The sequence below is a fragment of the Vombatus ursinus genome, unplaced genomic scaffold (assembly GCF_900497805.2).
Source record: "Vombatus ursinus unplaced genomic scaffold, bare-nosed wombat genome assembly UNPS02014941.1, whole genome shotgun sequence".
Classification (NCBI taxonomy): Eukaryota; Metazoa; Chordata; class Mammalia; order Diprotodontia; family Vombatidae; genus Vombatus; species Vombatus ursinus.
This window is the reverse complement of record NW_020954719.1, coordinates 9,262,724-9,282,674: the sequence shown is the minus strand read 5'-3', so window position 1 is coordinate 9,282,674 and position 19,951 is coordinate 9,262,724. Positions and strand designations below refer to the sequence as shown.

Genomic DNA, 19,951 nt, shown 5'->3' with positions numbered 1-19,951 from the left:
AAAAGTTCCATAACATTAATTCTTATAAGTATATGCTTATATCTCCTCAACTAGATTTTAGGCTCCTCAAAGGACAAGGCTATACCTTATACAACTTTGTACCCACCAAAGCACCTAGCATAGTGAAATGGTACCTGCTTGACAGTCACTGAATGAATGAAAATTAAATTTCAATGACAAGATTCACTTATTGTTGCTCTATAAGGAAAAAATGAAAAAGGGAGACAATCATATGAAAATTTCAAACAAAACAATCTGCTACTAATATAAATTAGGCATGGGGTGAGGTGGACTTCAGTAATTCAGATTGGCTAGCTATAGGCTGAATTCACTGAAAATCATTTATCTCTTCATTTTACTTTGTCAGAGAAGACACAGTCAGTATCAAAGGCATGTGAAAGGTCAACCATGCAGGATCAGAATACGGCTTTATTAGTCTATGTTAACTGAAGATTCAGTATCTACCATTTAGTTATTACTTTCCTATGATATTATCAAATTCCTCAATCTAAAAAGGAAAAAAATACAGAAAAGACCTTGTCGATATGAACAGGAAGTTCTCAGATAAAGAAATTAAAGCCATCTATAGTCATATGAAAAAATGCTCTAAATCACTATTGATTAGAGAAATGCAAATCAAAACAACTCTGAGGTACCATATCATACCTATCAGGTTGGCCAACATGACAAAACAGGTCAATGATAAATGTTGGGGAAGATGTAGGAAAATTGGAACACTAATGCATTGTTGGCGGAGTTGTGAAATAATCCAACTATTTTGGAGAACAATTTAGAACTATGCCCAAAGGGCTATAAAAATGTGCATAGCCTTTGATCCAGCAATAGCACTTCTAGGGCTGCATCCCAAAGAGATCATAAAAATAGAAAAAAGGACCCACATGCACAAAAATATTTATAGCAGCTCTTTTCGTGGTAGCAAAGAATTGGAAATTGAAGGGATGCCCATCAATTGGGGAATGGCTGAACAAGTTGTGGTATACGAATGTGATGGAATACTATTGTGCTATAAGAAATGGTGAGCAGGCAGACGTCAGAAAAACCTGGAAAGACTTGTATGGACTGATGCTGAGTGAAGTGAGCAGAACCAGGAGAACATTGTACACAGTAACAACCATGTTATGCGATGATAGACTTAGCCCTTCTCAGCAATGCCAGGATCGAAGACATCTCCAAAAGTCTCATGATGGAAAATGCTATCCACATCCAAAGAAAGAACTATGAAGTTTGAACGCAGATCAAAGCATACTATTTGCTATTTTTTTCTTCTGTTTTGTTTTGTTTCCTCTTTCTTGTAGTTTCTCCTATTGGTTCTAATTATTCCTTACAACATTACTAATGTGAAAATTATGTTTAATAGGAAAAAAAAGAAAAGACCTTGTCTCTAACTTTTTTGCCTTTTATTCTTTTATATCTCCTTCCATTACATACAGTCAGTGAATATGAATTAAATTAGGAGAGACAGGCTCTAAGAGCTTAAAATAACAATAAAGGAAAAAATGGTCAAGGGGTTAAATACACACAAAATACTGCAATAGAATGTCACTGATGAAGAATGGACACTGATGATAGGAAAGAATAAAGGCCTTGAAACACAAAGAATTGTAATAAGCCTTGAACCTGGATGAATCACAGCTGAAAAGCAGCCCAAAATCACAGCCCAAAGCTTAGTGCTATTGGACAAATTAAAAGGCAGATGGCACCAGATCCTGGAATCACTTGATGAGTAGAAGCAGCAAAATAGAAAGGATCAATGGCTGAAAAGGAGGTGAGAACTGCCTGGATCCTCCCACTCTCAAACTTCCCTTTCTGAGTCCTGGTAATTGCAGTTAGGAAACTGACTAGTCAACCATCCATTGACTTATTCTACTCATGCATCCTTTCAACAATTCCCAAGTTCTTTACCACCAAATCCCTTCTTTATCTCATTGGATTCTAGCTCCTTAATGAACTGAGGTCAATGACTTCATGCCACAGATCCTCAAGGCCTTGTTCACCTTCACCTCCCTATTGACACCTACAAAGCAAGTAAGAAATGTGATCTGCAGGTTGCTAGTGCCAAAAGCCCACTGGGGCACAAGGGAAAGTGTTTGTCAAAAGATTTGGGTTCAAATTCCAAACTACCTTTTGCAATCTTGGACAAATCACTTAACCTCTCAAATACTTAGTTTTCTCATCTTTGTAATGAGGGGGTTGGACTAGATCAGGGGTCTTAACCTGGAGTCCATAGACCTTCCCGTAAGGGGGTCAGTGAATTTGTATGGGGGGGATTACGTCTTTATTTCAACATAATTGGTTTCCTTTGTAATCCTATGTATTTTATTTCATGAATTTAAATGCATTATCCTGAGAAAGAATCCATAGGCTTCCATCAGACTTCTAATGAGGTCCATGGCACAAAAAGAGGTTAAGAACCACTGGATTAGATCATCTCCAGTGTCCTTTCAAGCTCTAAATCTATGATCCTCTGATTAGTATCCCCCTACTGATGCTCCAAATGTCTTGCTCACAATAGACATTGGCTCTTGAATGATCAATTGGTTGCCATCCTGAGTTTAGCACAACCTTCTATAAACTTTAATCATTTCAAGTAATGAGTTGGGACATTTGAATTTCCTATTGAATTACTAAGATAGGTCCTTGTTATTCAGCAAAGATTTCTTGTCAGTACATTGTGGTCTCCTAACCACTAAATTAATAGTAGACTTGTTACTACTTGGTGAGAAAAACAAACAAATGCTATTCTCTAATATTAATTGCAGTTACCTAGCAGCAGATTTAAGATAAACATGGTTACCTTTCAGTTGCCTGATTACTAATGCTTTAGACAGCCATGATAAGACTAACTATGGCCAAAGCAAAATAGTGAGCAAAGACAATTACTTTGATAATTTAGGAAGAAGAGAATTTGCTGCTTGAATTGTTCCGATAGCTGCCTCCATTCTTTTGTTCTATAAGTCTTGCCTGTGTTGCTCCTAGCAACCATTAACCAGTAGTTCTGGCCATTGGAAATTAAAGGCAAAAGAGTATTCCTGATTTATACACAGGGGAGTGGGAAAAAAGGGAATGTGGGAATTATACAAATAAGTGAAACAAATGGTCACTATTCTTCCAATCTTCTGCCAATCATGAACCCTCAGCATGGTTACCAGAGGCTTTTACAGAATCACTGAGGTCCTTATATAACCCTCCTCCTATTGATAGCCCACCCCAATTCACATTTACACTATTTCTCAGATGTCAAATAATTGTCAGCCTTCTTTGGTTGAGATGTTTCATAATATTATCCAACCTAAGGAGACTGGGTATACACACAATCCCCAATAGAATGCCTTATATTTTTCCTGATTCCACTAGTACCTCATCTATTCTCCGTTTCCCCCCAACCTCCACTCCCTCAGGATGCCCAAGATTCCGTTTCCCAACCAGCATCCCAGAACCAGCCTCAGCTGGTTGTTCAGCTGCTAAGCATTTCAGCAGCTATTTGGAAGCTGTAAGTGATCCCCAGACCTTGTCCCTGTTACTAAGCGTGGATGTTGCTCCAGGTTCTGTGCTTGGCTTTCTGCTTTTACTTCTTTATATGTATTCATTTTGAGAGCTCAACATCCTTATTGCTTCAACTATCACTTTTATGCTGAAAACTCATAAAAATATATCTTTACTCTCACCTCTCTGCAGAGAAGACTGACAACTGAGCCAGGAAAAGCCACCAATTCTGTGAGAGTGAAGAGATAACTTCCAGGCTCTTATGAGATGACCTCTTTATTGATGCATGGTCAACACCAGTTGGTTGTACATGTACCTTAACAAACAGTCAGGGCATAGACCCATCCTTATGCCTGTTCTATGGGATGGCCTCTACTCTACTTGTACCCCCATTCACCTGTAAGGTATGCACACTTGGATATTACACTACCACTTTAAATTTAATACTTCCAAAATTAAATTCTTCATACACACACACACGCGCGCGCACACACACACACACACACACACACACACACACACACAGAGTTCTTTATTTTCATCAGTGGTAGCACTAGTCTTCTAGGCTCCCTGACTAGAAACCTTGAAATCAAAATTTAGCTCTAAAACATTCTTTCACTCTGTCATCTACTCTAACATGCCTGTCAGCAAGTCCAGTCATTTATTCCTCTTGTAATCTATCAAAATCCCCTTCCCCTCCATTCCCTCCCGCTATCACCATAATCCAGATCCTTTTCATCTCATATACTATTTACTCAAATAGTTAACCTTCCTAACTTCTACTTTTTGTTGTTGTTGTTCAGTCTTTCTATTTCTATCTGACTCTTTGTGGCCTCATTTGGGGTGTTCTTGGCAAAGATACTGGAGTGGTTTGCCATTTCCTTCTTCAGCTCATTTTACAGATGAGGAAACTGAGTCAAACAAGTGATTTGCCCAGGGTCATACAGCTAGGAAGTGTCTGAGGTTGGATTTGAACTCAGAAAGATAAGTCTTTCACCACACTATCCACTATACTACCTAGCTGTCCTAACCCCTACTTATCCCTATCAAATTTGTCTTACCTTCTCCTGGAACATTGATTTTCCTAAAACATTTTCCATTGATCAAGAACTTAATGGTTCTCAATTACTTACTATATCATATCCAAACTCTTCCTGACTTTGAAAACCTTCTATAATCTGGCTCTCCCCAGACTCAACTTTTACTTTGTACCCCAGTTCACCTAGTCTACTCACTGCACCCAGCATGCTTTACACTAATTCCTAATGCTATGACTTTACTAGTTAGCTGTTTTCACTAAGTAGAATGTTCCCTACACCTAAGTATTCTCTCTGCTTCAAGGCCCAGAAGGCCTCCTGCAGAAAATCCTTAATGACTACTCCTAATTCCCTCTTCTCCAAATTCCTAGAATCATGGATTCTTAGAGTCAGTAGGGACTTTAGCAAGTCATCACCTAGTCCAAACTTCCACCCATAGAATTTCATTATATTGGGAGAGAGCAAGGGTGGGGGAGTAAAGTGAGTGGGGATGCATTTTTAAGGAAGGGCACTAATCAAACAGAAGCCTTCAGGGACAGGGAAAGTGAGGAAAGCGGTTTATTGTGATTCCCTGACTTTATTTCTCTATGGGATGATCTTGTTTGACCTGGTATTCAAAGGTATGTTATGGTAAATAAGTAGGAGAAATAGTTGAACTCAAAATTCAGTATGGGACAAACAAAAGAAGGGAGAAGACTTCCCTATTCTACTGGGAGAAGACTTCCTTATTTTATAAGAATTGGTGGTAAAACTGAAAAATGGTTTGGCAGAAATTAGGTTTAGACCAACACTTTATATCATATATTGCAATAAGCTCAAAAAGCACATGTGACCTGAATAACTAAAGGTTATTCCATTAAAAATTAGAAGAAAACAAGATCAAGTACTTTTCACAGCCATATCTAGGGAAACAATTCTTAACCAAATAAGGGACAGAGGTGATCACAAAAGATCAAATAGATCATTTTGATGACATGAAATTGAAAAGCTTTTCCATGAACAAAGTTAATTCAACTGGAATAAGAAGGGAATAAGTCAATAAAGGGGGGGATCTTTGCATCAGATATCTTTGGAAAAGGTCTGATATCCAAAATATAAGGAACTAACACACATATACGACCAAAAGACACTCCTCAAAGGATAAGTGATCAAAGGATATGAACAAACAGCTCTAAAAAGAATTGCAAACAATTAATAACCATATGAAAGGCTACTCCAAATACCCAAAACAGAACAGAAAGAAGTTCAAGGAGGGCAGTGTTGGAAATACATGGCAAATCAAAATAAACTTTTTTTTAAAAAGCTGCATGTAAGGTATATTCGTGGTTTCATGTGTTTTTTATTTATAGGTGTTCTGTTCTTTATATAAGGAAATATTCATGTTTATTGATGATTTTCAAGTTCATAAACATTAAAAGGAAAAAATTCAACTGAATATTGTGAAATTGCAATGACCAAGATTGCGCCCCCCCCCCCAAAGATTGGCTTCTCTTCTTTGAAAAGGTAGAGGCCTAGGTGAGAACACTATTTAAAATGTCTGCCTTGGTTGAAATGTTGGTTCATTTTGCTAAATTTTTTTCCTTTTAAAAATTCTTTGTTATTAGAGATGGGGGGATATGGGAAATGTCAGTAATAAAAAGGAAAGATACTAATAATTTTTAAAGTATAATATGAAGTGAAGTCTCTGTTTCCTCACACATCCTGTTCTAAAGTATGATCAGTAAAAGATGGGGGTGCTCAGAAGTTGATCAGAGATACCAAACTTTAGACTTCTTCCTCAGCCTCCAGTTTCTCCCAGAGAAGATAGATGGTGTGTAGGATTGACTAACTTAGCATTAGAGAGAAGGTAGGGATCAAGACTATTCTCTGCCCTTCTATGAAACGCCTTTATCTCAAGCAATTTCAAATCTTTCCCCCTCCCTTTGTCATTACTCCATTAAATGGGCATGAATGTGTCACTGGCAGGTTTTTCCAACTCTCAGGTACATCTCCTTCACCACCCCCCCCAGGATCAAGGGACTCAGAGGTCTCCTGATGTCACCATCTTCATGAAGAGAAAGAAAAATCCAGTGCCTGACAGAATCGTTTTATTATTCATTCAAAACTTTCCAGCCCTAGCCCCTTTCTCCAGAACTATCCCCATCATCAAGATCTGTCACTTGATTCCAAAATCTTTCCTTGGTCCCCCTAATACCACCACCTACCTTTTATCTTTCTCTGCATTCACCTTAACCTTTCATTTCTTTCTCTCAGTACAGTTCCTGTTACCCACTCCTTGAATCCCAAGAGCATCCTCATCCCCCCGAAAAAGGAGGCCAAGTGTCTCTGCCTCTCCTCTCCCAGTCTCCCTAACACCAGGCTGCCAGAGGACCACATCCTCCCTCCCTAGGTCAGCTCCCAGTCTCCCCACCTCTCCTCGGGCCGGGGACCCCAGGACGCGAGAAAGGGTTTGCCGGGCCATCCTTCTAGAATGGGCCAGGCGTCCCTGGTCCCTCGCGGGAGAACAGAACCCGGGGCACCCGACGCCACCCACACCCCCTCGGCCCCCCGGGCGCTGGCTGCCGCAGTGCCCGGCTCCGGCCCAAGGTCACCCCCGCTCCCGCAGCCCGGGCCCGCCGCGCAGGGCGCCCCGTGGAGCCTCCGGGAGCGCCCCTTCCCTCCATCCCCATCCCCGCTCGGGAGAGCGCGGCCCAGGCCGGGGCTCCGAGAGAGGACAAGGGACGGGAGGGGCGGGAGGGGCAGGAGGCGGGGCCGGTACCTGGTAGCTGAGGACGCCGTCCGGCTCACTGCGCCCCGCCGGCATGGCGGACCCGAGCTGGATTCCCCTCCGCGAGAACCGAAGCCGTGGCCGTCCCGGGACAGCCGAGCTGCGGAGCCCTGTGCGTGTCCTCGCGGGCGACCCTGACCTGAGAGCCAACAGTCAACCATCAACCGCCGCCGCCACCTCCATAGCCACGGGCCAGCAAGGCATCCTCCATAGCCAATCAGCGCCCGGCCTGCGGCGGCCAATCAGCGCGCCGAGCAAGGGGGACGCCGACCGGCTGGTACCTTGGCCTGAGAAGAAGGGCGGAGGGGGCGGAGAAAGAAGAGAGGAAGCGAGAGAACCTATTGGCTCCAGGGCCGGGTTGCCGTGGTAACCACCTCTCTCCCTGCAGGGACCTCGGAGCTTGAAGCCCCCACCCAGTTCCTGTAGACCAGCTGAAAATCGCGTGCTTGTAACCTCATTGCACCTGACTTTTAAAAAGGGGAAAGGTTTATTTTTTTCTCCATTGTTTATGTCCCACGGAAGGTGATAATGATCCCCGTGCGCCCCAGGAGTACTTTCTCCAGGAGTTTCAGAAGGAAGACACTCCCAATCTGGAGACTGGACTGGAGAGAAGAATGATGGGGAATCAAAGGGGGCCAGGGACTGAGGCCCACTAACCAAGCTAATTGTCCGTTACGGATCTGGTGCCTAGAGCACTAGGGGAAGACCCCTGACCTGAGCTGAGTTTAGAAAATCATGAGGAGCCATTTCAATTCAATGTGGGCTTAAAAGTAAAAGGGATTTACTCGAGTTTAACCCTTTATCTAGGAATTCAATTTAACAAACATTAAGTATTTACTGTGTGTAAGAAAGGGAATGAAGGGGACTATTATTTCATAAAACATGCTATTCCCTTCTGAGTCAGCAAACCTGGCAGGAGTTCTTAATCTTTTTTGTGTCATGCATTACTTTGGCAGTCTAAGTCTAATATTACTGGGGCTTGTGGCCTATATTCAGAATTGAAACAAATGCCAAACTTCAGTTAGAGGTTAGTGAAAATAAAGATGTAATTTTTTCACATCCAAGTTCGTAGACCACTTGAAATCATGAAAACATGAATTCCAAGTTAAGAGTCCCTTCTTAGGGAAACTTAGGTGTCATTTAATATATACAGCCATTTGCAAATGAACGATTCTTAATTACCATGAAAAGCTAATAATCATGGAAATAGCTAATATAAAGGCTTTAAGGCTTGTAAAGCGCTTTACATGTTTTTCATTTGATCCCTACATCAACCTTGTGAAATGGGTTCTATTATTATCCCCATTTTACAGATGAGAGAATTGAGACTAACAATTCACCAAGTCATAGACAGCAAATACTTACATGACTTACATGACTTACAGTCCTTTGGGGAAGGAATTGGGGTTACATTCTTGTAGTGATAATAATCTCTGCTTTTATCTTCACAGTGTGCTTAGAATAAAATTATCCCTACATATCCCTGAATCAGGACTTTATTTCTACCTAATTTCCTTTCAATTTAAGCCCCCCCACCACCTCCAATTCCTGATAGATAGTCTGTGGAGGTGGGGATGAGGGTAAGTATTAGGGAAGTAGGAGCTAAGATACTTTCAAAAATAATTCCCCTTAAAGGCCACACAACAAGAGCACTACAATAAAAAAAAATGTAAATATGTAACAGTAGAAGATTCTGGCCCAAGGAGATTGAAGTGTCTTCTCACTCTAAGGAGCCCCAGCTCTGAAATCACTAGCAGAACAGATCTCAGTTCTGAACTGAGGAAGCCTGGCTTCTAAAGAGAGGGGACAAGTTCTTCTTTTCTCTAGCTCTTTGCACGTCCATCCCAGAGCCCCAGGGAAAATGTTATAAACATTTTTTTTTGTTTCATGTCTAAGATCTCCCAAGAGCACTTCCCACAGGACACATGGTACCAATTGAGGGACTCAGACTGCTCAGACTTGTAAGTCTGCCTCTGAGACTGCAAACTTCCATCTCAGAATTGCTGTTCAGTTACCCATATTAAAGGAAGGAAACACAAAGCAGGAGGGGTATCCAGAACCTTGAGAACCTGACTCAAGCTCACATACTCACATACAGATGAGCACATACTCTAACTGGCAGCTGGCTCTTCTCTCCTACACAAAATAGAAATGCCAAAGAACGAGCTCCATGTCACACATTCAGGAGAAAGGAAGAAGGGAGAGCCAGTGAAGTCACTTCTTTTTTTGTTCCACTAAGTGGGCCATTTTTTTGGCCCAGTTATCAGTCCTCTTTGACATAGGCACCCCTTGCTACTATCAAAGGGGATTGCTTTGTGATTGCAAAACACAATTTCTCTTATGCTGAATTACATATATTACTGGATGTGGCCAAGGAAGCCCATCTCAGCCACACCCAAGATCTACAGATGTGTGCTTTTGCCAGAGCCAGAGTAGTTCCAGGCCAGTGATTACCCTCGTTACAAAGACAATGACTGGCAACAAAATCAATGAAATTTAAAATGGAAATTTAAATGGAAATTTTAAATTTTAAATGGAACCTGCTTTTGACTACACCCAAAGGAGGCAGGAAGTGAACCATTGAACAGACAATGATACCCAGTGGTTTTCTTGCCCCAATCTTTGGAAAGTAGGCTTGTGGGTAGAAGAACGAAGAAGCAAAATGGAGGGATGTAAGGTGGCCAACAGAGGGCTGCAACGAGAGAGCTGAAGGACTGGAAAGGAGATGGAGCAGATCAAGTTATGAGACTGCTAGCTGAGAAAAATCAGCACTAAGGAATCATAGCTGACCAGTAGAGATCCAGAATGGGCAGAGTACAATACAAAGGCAAGCAACAAATCTCCAAGTCACAATGCCTTCACCCAACTCTTCCCATACACAAAGCAAGGAGCTATATTCAGTGTACTGTCTGAATCATTCTTCCTTTTTTTCTTCCTTATAGTCAGTGAATATATTGTTCTGATTCTGTTGATTTCATTTTGCATTCTACACATTTTTCATATTCCTTAAATATTACTTATCATTTTTAAAGTATTTTCATTTGCTTGTTGCTTGTTAATTCATTTGCTTCTCTTTCTTAAATGCCAAGAGTTTAAGAAATGAGTTTACTCCTTACTCTGCAGGTTTGTTTAATTATTTGTTTTAATTATATTCATAATTTAAAAAAACATTTAGAGAAAATACTTTCTATAGTGTTATATGGGAGAAAAATCTGGGATTTTTTTAAACCTTTAGTCCTAAGATTAGTTTTAACAATTCTCCCTTATGATGTTCTATTACATGAAAGATGCTTGCCAAGTACCTAAGTGTTACAAAAAGGTGAATAGCAAAGTTCCCATCCTCAGGGAGCTTACAAGCCTCATTTTTCACATCTGGACCTGAGATTTCATCAGTCTAGGGGATTCAAGGTATGGAAATTCCCTCCATGAATGCATATTGGCAATTCATCTATAACTTATAGTCTTAGTTGCTTTGGACCCAGACCAGGAAGGTAAGTAACTTGCCCATGGTCACATGGCTAGTATTCATTCAGAGGCAGCACTTGAGTCCAGGTCTTCCTTAATATAAGGCCAACCCAGGGGCGGTGGATAGAGCACTGGCCCTGAGGTCAGGAGGACCTGAGTTTAAAGCTGGCCTCAGACCAAACACTTGACACTTACTACCTGTGTGACCCTGGGCAAGTCACTTAACCCCAATTACTTAAAAAAAAATAGAAGGCCAACTTACTATCTACTGTACCATGATACCTTTGTACAATGTAGGTAACAAGGCAGAATATATATACATACATATATATTTGTGTATAAGTATATTTATATGTGTGTGTGTGTGTGTTTAGTTTATATGTCCATGTCTATTTCTATGTCTTTGTTATTTTATCTCCCGCTGGGTACAATGTTTCTCCTGAAGAAAGGCTGCTAAAAGCTAAGCTGGGCATCTTCCATCTGACCTAACGCTATCTTTTCCATCCGTGTCAGCACAAAGCAACTTCTATCTCCTTCTGCCAGCCCAATCTCCCAACTGGGATGTGGAAAACCTCCAGTGTAAAGAAGAACAATCCTCCCTTTGACTTCAAGCCTCCTATCTCCTGCTATACTTGTCCTTTGAAGATAGAGGAGTAGAGCTCTCCACTCAATGATGAACATTCTCACAACTCCTCATACCTTTCACATTCCAGTGACTCTGAACTCCTATAGATCATCATCCAAACTTCATTCCTCACCCTTATCACTCACTTCCTCATTCCCATCCTCCTCAAATCTCCAACTCAAAGTTTCAACCTAACTCCACCCAGTCCTTCCACTGTACTCTCTAGAATACCTCTTCCATAGGCAACAAACTTCCTTTCATCTTAAATCTTTTCTTCTCCAATTCCTTCCATCTACTAGTTCTGAAACCTGGCTTCCTCTGATGACAGATCCTGCCTGGACACCCTTTCCAGTACTGGCTGCACCTTCACTCATTCTTCTAGGCTTACTGGTCAGGGATGGAGGGCAGGGGGAGTTGGAATACTCCCAATCAGTAACCTCTCTTCCTTTGAGATTTATGCTATTCAAATCTACCACCTAATCCAAATCCTAGTAGCTATTGTCTATAGATTTCCAGATCCATTTCTTTCTTTTTCAATGAGTTTGATACCGGACTCACAATTTTTCTCTCCTTCCCAACTCCTGCTCTCATACTAGGGAACTTCAACATACATGTTGACTCTCTTAAACACACTAACCACTCAGTTCTTCAACCTACTCACCTCCCATGAGTTACTTTTCCACTTTGGTAGAGCCACATACAAAAATGGTTATACCCTCGATTTCTGGGTTATACCCACAAATGTACCACTTCTATGTTCAAGAATTCTGAAATCCCCTTATCTGACTATAATTGATTGGCTTATAACCTCTCTCTCTGCCTTCCCTTACATAACCCTACTCTTCATCTGCATTGTAAACTCCAACCCCTTGCCCGTTTAATTCTCTTCCAGGCCATTTCCCTTGCACTAGCCACTCTTCTCCCCATCTTGCACCTTTGGTGAACTAATTCAACTCTACACTGTCCTCCTCTCTTGAATTTCTAGCCTCTTGATCATATCATTGATTATGCTTAGCCAAGCCTCTGTCACCTTCACGTCTGTCACACAAGCTACTGAGCAAAGGTGGAGAAAATCACTCAGCCATTCTGACTGGTATACTACAGATTTATGTTATGCAACCTCAACTGGGCCCTCACTGCTGTGAGGCAATCCTACTATATCTCCCTCATAAACTCATTCTCCCACTTTCCACAACGGCTCTTCCAAACCTTTTCATCCCTCCCCAAACCTCCCTTACCCCCTGCTCCCTACTCTCTCAGATGAGAACTTGGTCTCATATGTTACAGAAGAAAACTGAGACCATTTACCATTCACCCTCTTCTCCCTTCTTTCTCATTTCGTATCACTCAGATACCTTCTGCTACTCTCTCCTCCTTCACCCCATCTCACATGATGAAATGGCCTTACTCCTTATCAAGGCTAACCCCTCTTCTTGTTCAAGTGATCCCTTTCCATCTTGTCTCCTCCAACAGATTGCCCCTTGTATTCTCACCTCTCTTTCACTTCTTTTCTTTTCTTTTTGAAAAGCCCTCAGTTGGGGTTAAGTGACTTGCCCAGGGTCACACAGTTACTAAGTGTCACATGTCTGTTACCAAGGCTTGAAACCTTAGTGTCATTTTTGACTCCTCACTCTCACTCATGCCACGTATCTGCTTAGTCGTCAAATCTGGTCATTTCTACCCATATGACATCTCTCACACAAATCCCCTTCTCTCTACTCATGCATCCACTACCCTAGTTCAGAGCACCATCATCCCTTACCTGGACTTTTACAATAGCCTTCTAATTGTCTTCCCAGATCCAAGTCTCTCTTCTCTCCAATCCATCCTTTGATAACCTGCCAAACTGATTTTTCTATAGCACAAATACAACCATGTCAGTAAGTTCTAGAAATTCCCTATTACTTCCAAGGTCAAATATAGAGACCTATATTTGTACAACCTAGCCTCTATCTACCTTTCCAGTCATGTTGCACATTACTCCCCTACACACACACACACACACACACACACACACACACACACACACACACACTGCAATCCAGCCACACTAGCCCTCTTACTGTTCCTCATGTAAGTCACCTCTTCTCCTATATACATGCCTTTGTCCTGGCTGTCCCTTGTACTTAGGATGCACTTCTGCCTCAACTTCACCTCTCCAAACTCCTGGTCCTTCAAGGTTCAGCTCATCTACCACCTTCTACATGAGTCCTTTCTTGGTGGTCCCAGCTCCCTCACAATTACTTTGTGTCTATTCTGTATATCCATATGCGTGTGTGTGTGTGTGTGTGTGTGTGTGTGTATACACATATATGTCTTCTTTGGCTAGGCTGTAAGCTCTTTGAGGGTAGGGACTGCTTTCACTCTGGTCTTTGTATTCCTATCACCTCAAATAGTGCCTGGAACACATTAAGGCACTCGATGAATGCTTCTCTGTTGATTTATTCAGAGACACTATTTTTTTCGGATACAATTTCCTGGTTCCCTTCCTTCCTCTTTGCCTTCTCCACATTGATGGATCCTTGTTTTCTTCCCTACCCTTTCATGTGGATCTTCTCCAATATTCTTTTCTTGACCCTCTTCTCTTCATACTACATTGCTTGGTAATCTCATTCACTCACACAGCTCCAACTTTCACCTTGATGCGTATGACTCCTAAATCTGCACCTCCAGTTCTGATTTCTCTCTTAAATTCCAGACCCATATCTCCACTGACATCTGTAACTGAATGTTCCACTAGAACTTCAAACTCAAGAGGTCCAAAGCCAAGCCTATTGTCTTTCCCCATCAACTTGTTGTGCCTTTTCACTTCACCATAATAGCTAACATTCAGAATGGATGGCCCTGACCTGAGGAATTTCTCCTCTCCTTAAGAGGGCCAAGCATAGGGCTCCTTAGGTCCCCTTGAGAAGACTCTGGGACTGACCTAAAGTTGAGAAGCAAGGCTCCCCCATACCTCTCAATACAGAGGTGCAGCCTGGGTCCCTTTACTCACTGGGCCCCTAATGTAAGCTCCCTGGGAGATGGTGACCAGACTCTCTTCCTCTCTCCCTTCCAATATTAACTGTGGCCTGGGCCCTATCATCCAAGAAGAAAATTTGATGCTTGACCGTTAATGGCAAGTACTAGAAGCTTGCCTCCTTTCCTTTGGCTACTTTCACAGCACCAACTCCTTATCTACTGTGAATCCTGAATGAAAATGGAACATGTAAATAAAGCATTCTTCCCTGAGGAATGAGAACTTCTTTTAAAAAAAAAAAAACAAAAACAGGGCAGCTAGGTGGCACAACATAAAGAGCACCGGTCCTGAAGTCAGGAGGTCCTGAGTTCAAATCCGGACTCAGACCAAATACTTGACGCTTACTAGCTGTGTGACCCTGGGCAAGTCACTTAACCCCAACTGCCTAAAAAATAAATAAAGATAAAAAGAATTAAAAAAAACAAGCAAACAAAAATAATAGCTAACATTTATATATAGTGTCTGCTATGTGCCAGGCACTGTGTTAAGCACTTTACAATTATTATCTCATTTGGTCCTCATAACAACTCTGGGAGGTAGGTGTTATTATTATCCCTATTTTACAGATGAGGAAACTGAGGCAAACAGAAGTTAAGTGACTTGCCTAAGTGACACACAGCTAGGAAGTATCTGAGGCTGGATTTGAATTCAGGTCTTCCTGACTCCAGGTGCAGTGCTCTATCTACCTACAGATAGTTGCTTCTCTGTCTATGCTACTGCCAATTTCCCCAGGCTGTCATGTTGTAAACCTTGGGCTATCTTGTATTCTTCCTACTCCTTTACCCCACATAGGTAAGCAGTCACCAAGTGGTATCACTTTGACTTTTCGCAGTATCTCTCGTATCTGTCCCCTCTTTTCTGCTTCCATAAGACCTTGTTACCATTCATCTGAACTATTATAATAGTCCTCCTGATGGGTCTTCCTGCCTCTACTCTTCCCCCTCTTCCAAAAAGTCCTTCAGTCTATTTCCCAGTGTGATTTTACTTATGCAGAGATGGATTTGACATTTATCCCTACTAAAGTTCATCTTGTTGGATTCATTTTCTCATGCTACTCTTCAATGCAAAGCTAAAGTTCAAATCATTAGAATTTAAGGTCCTCCCCAGTCTGACTGTATCCTGATTTTCAACTTTATTTCATACTCCTGCCGACTACATGCAACAGACTCAAGCTAAATAATGATTTACTGCCACCAACATACATCTTCACCTTTCTGTGCCTTTGTTCATGGTTTTCCCTATGTTTATGTGTCACTCAGTTTGGCTTCTCTTTTTAGGCCAGGTTCATGCTAGTATCAAATGCAAGGATCTGGAGCAGTCACATCAATAGGGCAGATAGTGATGACAACAACTAAACCCTTTTACTAAATACAAAATCCTCAGGAGGAAGGTATGAGGACAGGGGCTTCTATCCAGGACCCTGTGAGTGGGGATGCATTCCACATGAGAATAAATAGTCCATCAGGTCCAAAGAGCTACACTCCCTTCTTGACACTGGTTTGTACCTGTAGTACCTCCTCCAGTTATCTCTGCAACTTAAAACTCAGTTTGCAAGGGGGCAGCTAGGTGGCACAGTGGATAGAGTTCTGGCCTTGGAGTCAGGAGATCCTGAGTTCATATCTGGCCTCAGACACTTGACCCTTACTAGCTGTGTGACCCTGGTCAAGTCACTTAACCCCAATTGCCTCACCAAAAAGCAAAAAAAAAAAAAAAAAACCAAACCTTGGTTTACAGGAAAAGTCCCTAGGGAAATAACTAATCTCATAGACTCAAGTTTACTCTGTGAGTCCACACTCCTAAAATCCTAGAACTATCGCTCATGAGCTCTCACTAATAAGTTCAGCCTTTAGTAGTCATCCAGTAGATACAGTTAGCCAAAAAGGAAATTTACTCAGATGGCATAGTAAGAAAATTAGCTTAAAAACATTCCCCCATAAACCTGGGACTCACTGTCCCATAGAAACATGTAGCATTCATGGGAAGAATGGATTGTTATTGCTGTTGTTGTTGTTCATCCTTAATTTTCTTTCTTTTTTTTTTTTGTTTTGTTTTTCAGCTAGGCAATGTGGTTAAGTGACTTGCCCAGGGTCACACAGCTAGTAAGTGTCAAGTGTCTGAGGCCGGATTTGGACTCAGGTCCTCCTGACTACAGGGCTCGTGCTCTATTCACTGCACCACCTAGCTGCCCCTCATCTTTAATTTTCTTTCTTTTTTTTTTTAGGCAATTGGGGTTAAGTGACTTGACCAGGGTCACACAGCTAGTAAGGGTCAAGTGTCTGAGGCCGGATTTGGACTCAGGTCCTCCTGACTACAGGGCTCGTGCTCTATTCACTGCGCCACCCAGCTGCCCCCCTCATCTTTAATTTTCAAAGAGGATATCGTGATAGCTTGACTTGAGTGTGAATTAGATTTAAGTGAGGCAGAATTACATAAAGTCATCAGCTTCACTCTCTCTTCCAGAATCATTGGAATCCAGTAGCAAGACAAAAGTCAAGACAACTGGGATGCAGTAGATGACCTTGGTGTCTTTTATATGTGACTAAGCTCTAAGTACTCCACAGCACCTGTTTCATCCGCTTTGGAAGGCTGTTGGAACAAATTATTTTCATATGCCCGTTCTGCGGGGGGAAGTCTTCACATGCTTGCAGGAGACATCCCCCTGACTCACCAATGGGTTTGAGGCCTGTCGGTTACCCTCACCCTAGTTTTACCAGTCTGCTGAGACAGTTTTACTGGGGTGTGGCTACTGTACACACTACAGCTTCTTGGAACTATAGGTGAGAGTTGGGTACAAACTCAGAGAGCAAGGGTAGCGAGGCATTCGTATAAGGAACACAATGTGGCAAAGGCAACTCACACATCTTGTATAGCAGAGCCCCAGTGCCCTTTTCTTCTCATGGAGTCCTCACAATACATCCCTGGGAGCACTGTCTCTGCTGGGTCAGTCACTCAGCTGGGCTTCCTGGGTCTGCTCTTCTGCCCAGCTCTACTCTCAACTGCCAGGGCTAGTTCTCTCTTGAATCCATAGTCAACTCTCATAGTCATATTGTCAGCAGCTTCAAATCCTTGCAGCTGCTTTCCTGCCTTGAATTTTCTGCCTCTCTGTATCTGCGTCTCTCTGAAAGATGGGTGTCTGTGCTCCCTTCCTCAAACGGCTCAACTTTCTGAAATGACTCTTTCCAGGATTTAGCAGTCTTCACTTTTTAAAGGTGTCCAAGTATATGCTGATCTGTACCTAGTCAGTGGACAGACATCATTCCAATCTAAACAGAGAATTCCATAAAATTTGTAAAGCAGCAACAGGGTCTAGACAAGCCTTTGAACTTCATTGGAATATTCATTATCTTCCATTACTTTTTGTGATTATATCACCATGTTCAGATTAAGAACCAAATCCTCACCCTCACTACATTTAGGATTCACCAAAAATCTTGTCTTGATGCGTTTAGCCTAGCTCTGTTCTGGGTCTCCATGACTAAGAAATACACATGTGCTTTAAATCACCAATGCCGCTTGACCTAGTTAGCCCCTTAGAGCCAAAGGCAGAACAAGACACCTAGCACACCCTCATACCCCTGCTCTTTACTTAACTCCAAATCCTTTAAATCCAAAATCAAATACTATTTCCTCCATGAAACCTTCCCTGATCCTTCAATTTATAATGACCTCTGCCCCTCAAAAGATGAAATGAGATAATACATTCAATCCTCAACTTTCTTGGGGGTAATGTTCCTAGAAAACAGAGCAAAAGTAAAAAATATGAATGTTGCTATATTGAATCTATGGGAAATAGTGGGTTAGGTTCCCATGACCACCAAAAACTGTAATCTTTTACTAGAGATTGCTCAAAATATACTTTTCTGCGTACAATTCTTTATTATGAAACAATAATAATTGCAATTATTGTTATCAAATAATATGAACTTTTCCTAACACAGTAACCATTTTACAACCCATAAAATGCAACACACAAAATAAAATTGGTAACATGTAAAACATTTTTTCTCACTAGCAATTCCCTAGAATTCTGTGACCCTTTGTGCTAGCATCCCAATTTAAAAAAAAAAAACAAAACATTAGGGGGCAGAGGCAAGATGTCAGAGCATCGTCAGCAACTCAGATGAACTCTTCCAATATTCTCCTTCAAACAACTTTAAAACAATGCCTCCAATTGAATTCTGAAGTGGCATAGCCAATAAAAGGTTCAGGTGAGAAATTTTTTCAGCCAAAGACAACTTAGAAAATAATCAGAATGAAAAATACTATCCATATCCAAAGAAAGAACTATGGAGTTTGAATGCAGATCGAAGCATACTATTTGCTATTTTTTTCTTCTGTTGTGTTTTGTTTCCTCTTTCTTGTGGTTCCTCCTATTGGTTCTAATTCTTCCTTACAACATGACTAATGTGAAAATATGTTTAATAGGAATGTATATCATAGCCTATATCAGATTGCGTGCCATCTTGGGGAAAGAGGTAAGGAGGGAGGGGAAGAAAAAATTTAAAACTCAAAACCTTATGGAAATGATTGTTGGTGAATCAAAATAAATTAATAAAAAAAAAGAAAGCAATCAGGAAAGGTCTGTGATACCAGGATGGAGCTCGGTGCAGGTTGAGGCAACACCATCACCACCACCACAGCAGCAGCAGCAGGCACCGAGGGCAGCTGCAGTAGAAGCTTTGGGAGGTCTCAGTTCATACATGGTAAGAGGGTTGGACAACTGGTTAGAAAGATTACAGGAGGGCAGCTAGGTGGCACGGTGAATAGAGCACCAGCCCTGAAGTCAGGAGGACCTGAGTTCAAATCCGGTCTCAGACCAAACGCTTGACACTTACTAGCTGTGTGACGCTGGGCAAATCACTTAACCCCAATTGCCTAAAAGAAAGAAAGAAAGAAAGAAAGAAAGAAAGAAAGAAAGAAAGAAAGAAAGAAAGAAAGAAAGAAAGATTACAGGAGACCTTTTGCTGGCACTGGGACCCTATTGCATTGCCCATATGCTGTTCCAGGTCACAGTTCCACAGTGAAGAAGAACACCAGCACTTGAGGCTACAAGGGTGCAAGAACACTGATCACAGTTCCAGGATGGAGAAGAGTGCTAGTAATCACTCACAAGGGATCAAGGGCCCTAGACCCAGTCCCAAGGCAGAAAGAGGAGAGGAGGAGACCTGGTCACAGTTCCAGGGCAAATAGGAGTGCTAGCACTTATGGCTACAGATGAACAAGGTCTATTCCTGGGTAAAGACCAGGGAACAGGCCAGGAGAGCACCTTTCCTTGGATCATACTACCTTAGAAGTGTTGAAAACTTACAGACCCCAAGAACTAGATCTGAAAATAGCAGCATGAAAAATCTAAAGTTTGAGACCATGCCTCTCCACCCTGGGAGCAAATTCCAACTTAAATATAAAGTTAAAAATCAAGAAATAGGCTGGAAACAATGAGCAAACAAAAGAAGCAGAAGCAGAAAAAGCAGAAGCAGAAGCAGAAGCAGAAGAAGAAGAAGAAGAAGAAGAAGAAGAAGAAGAAGAAGAAGAAG

The 19,951-nt window shown here is 41.7% G+C and overlaps 1 protein-coding gene across 1 annotated transcript in view; it reads right to left on the bottom strand.

The window, feature by feature from the left end:
* The window catches only part of SLC4A8 (solute carrier family 4 member 8), a 75,142-nt gene extending 67,798 nt beyond the window's left edge, over window positions 1-7,344 (bottom strand). The window contains exon 1 of the mRNA XM_027844341.1: window positions 7,300-7,344. Coding sequence (XP_027700142.1) covers window positions 7,300-7,344 — 45 coding nt within the window. The remainder of the gene's footprint in view (window positions 1-7,299) is intronic.
* Between the last annotated feature and the right edge of the window lie 12,607 nt (window positions 7,345-19,951).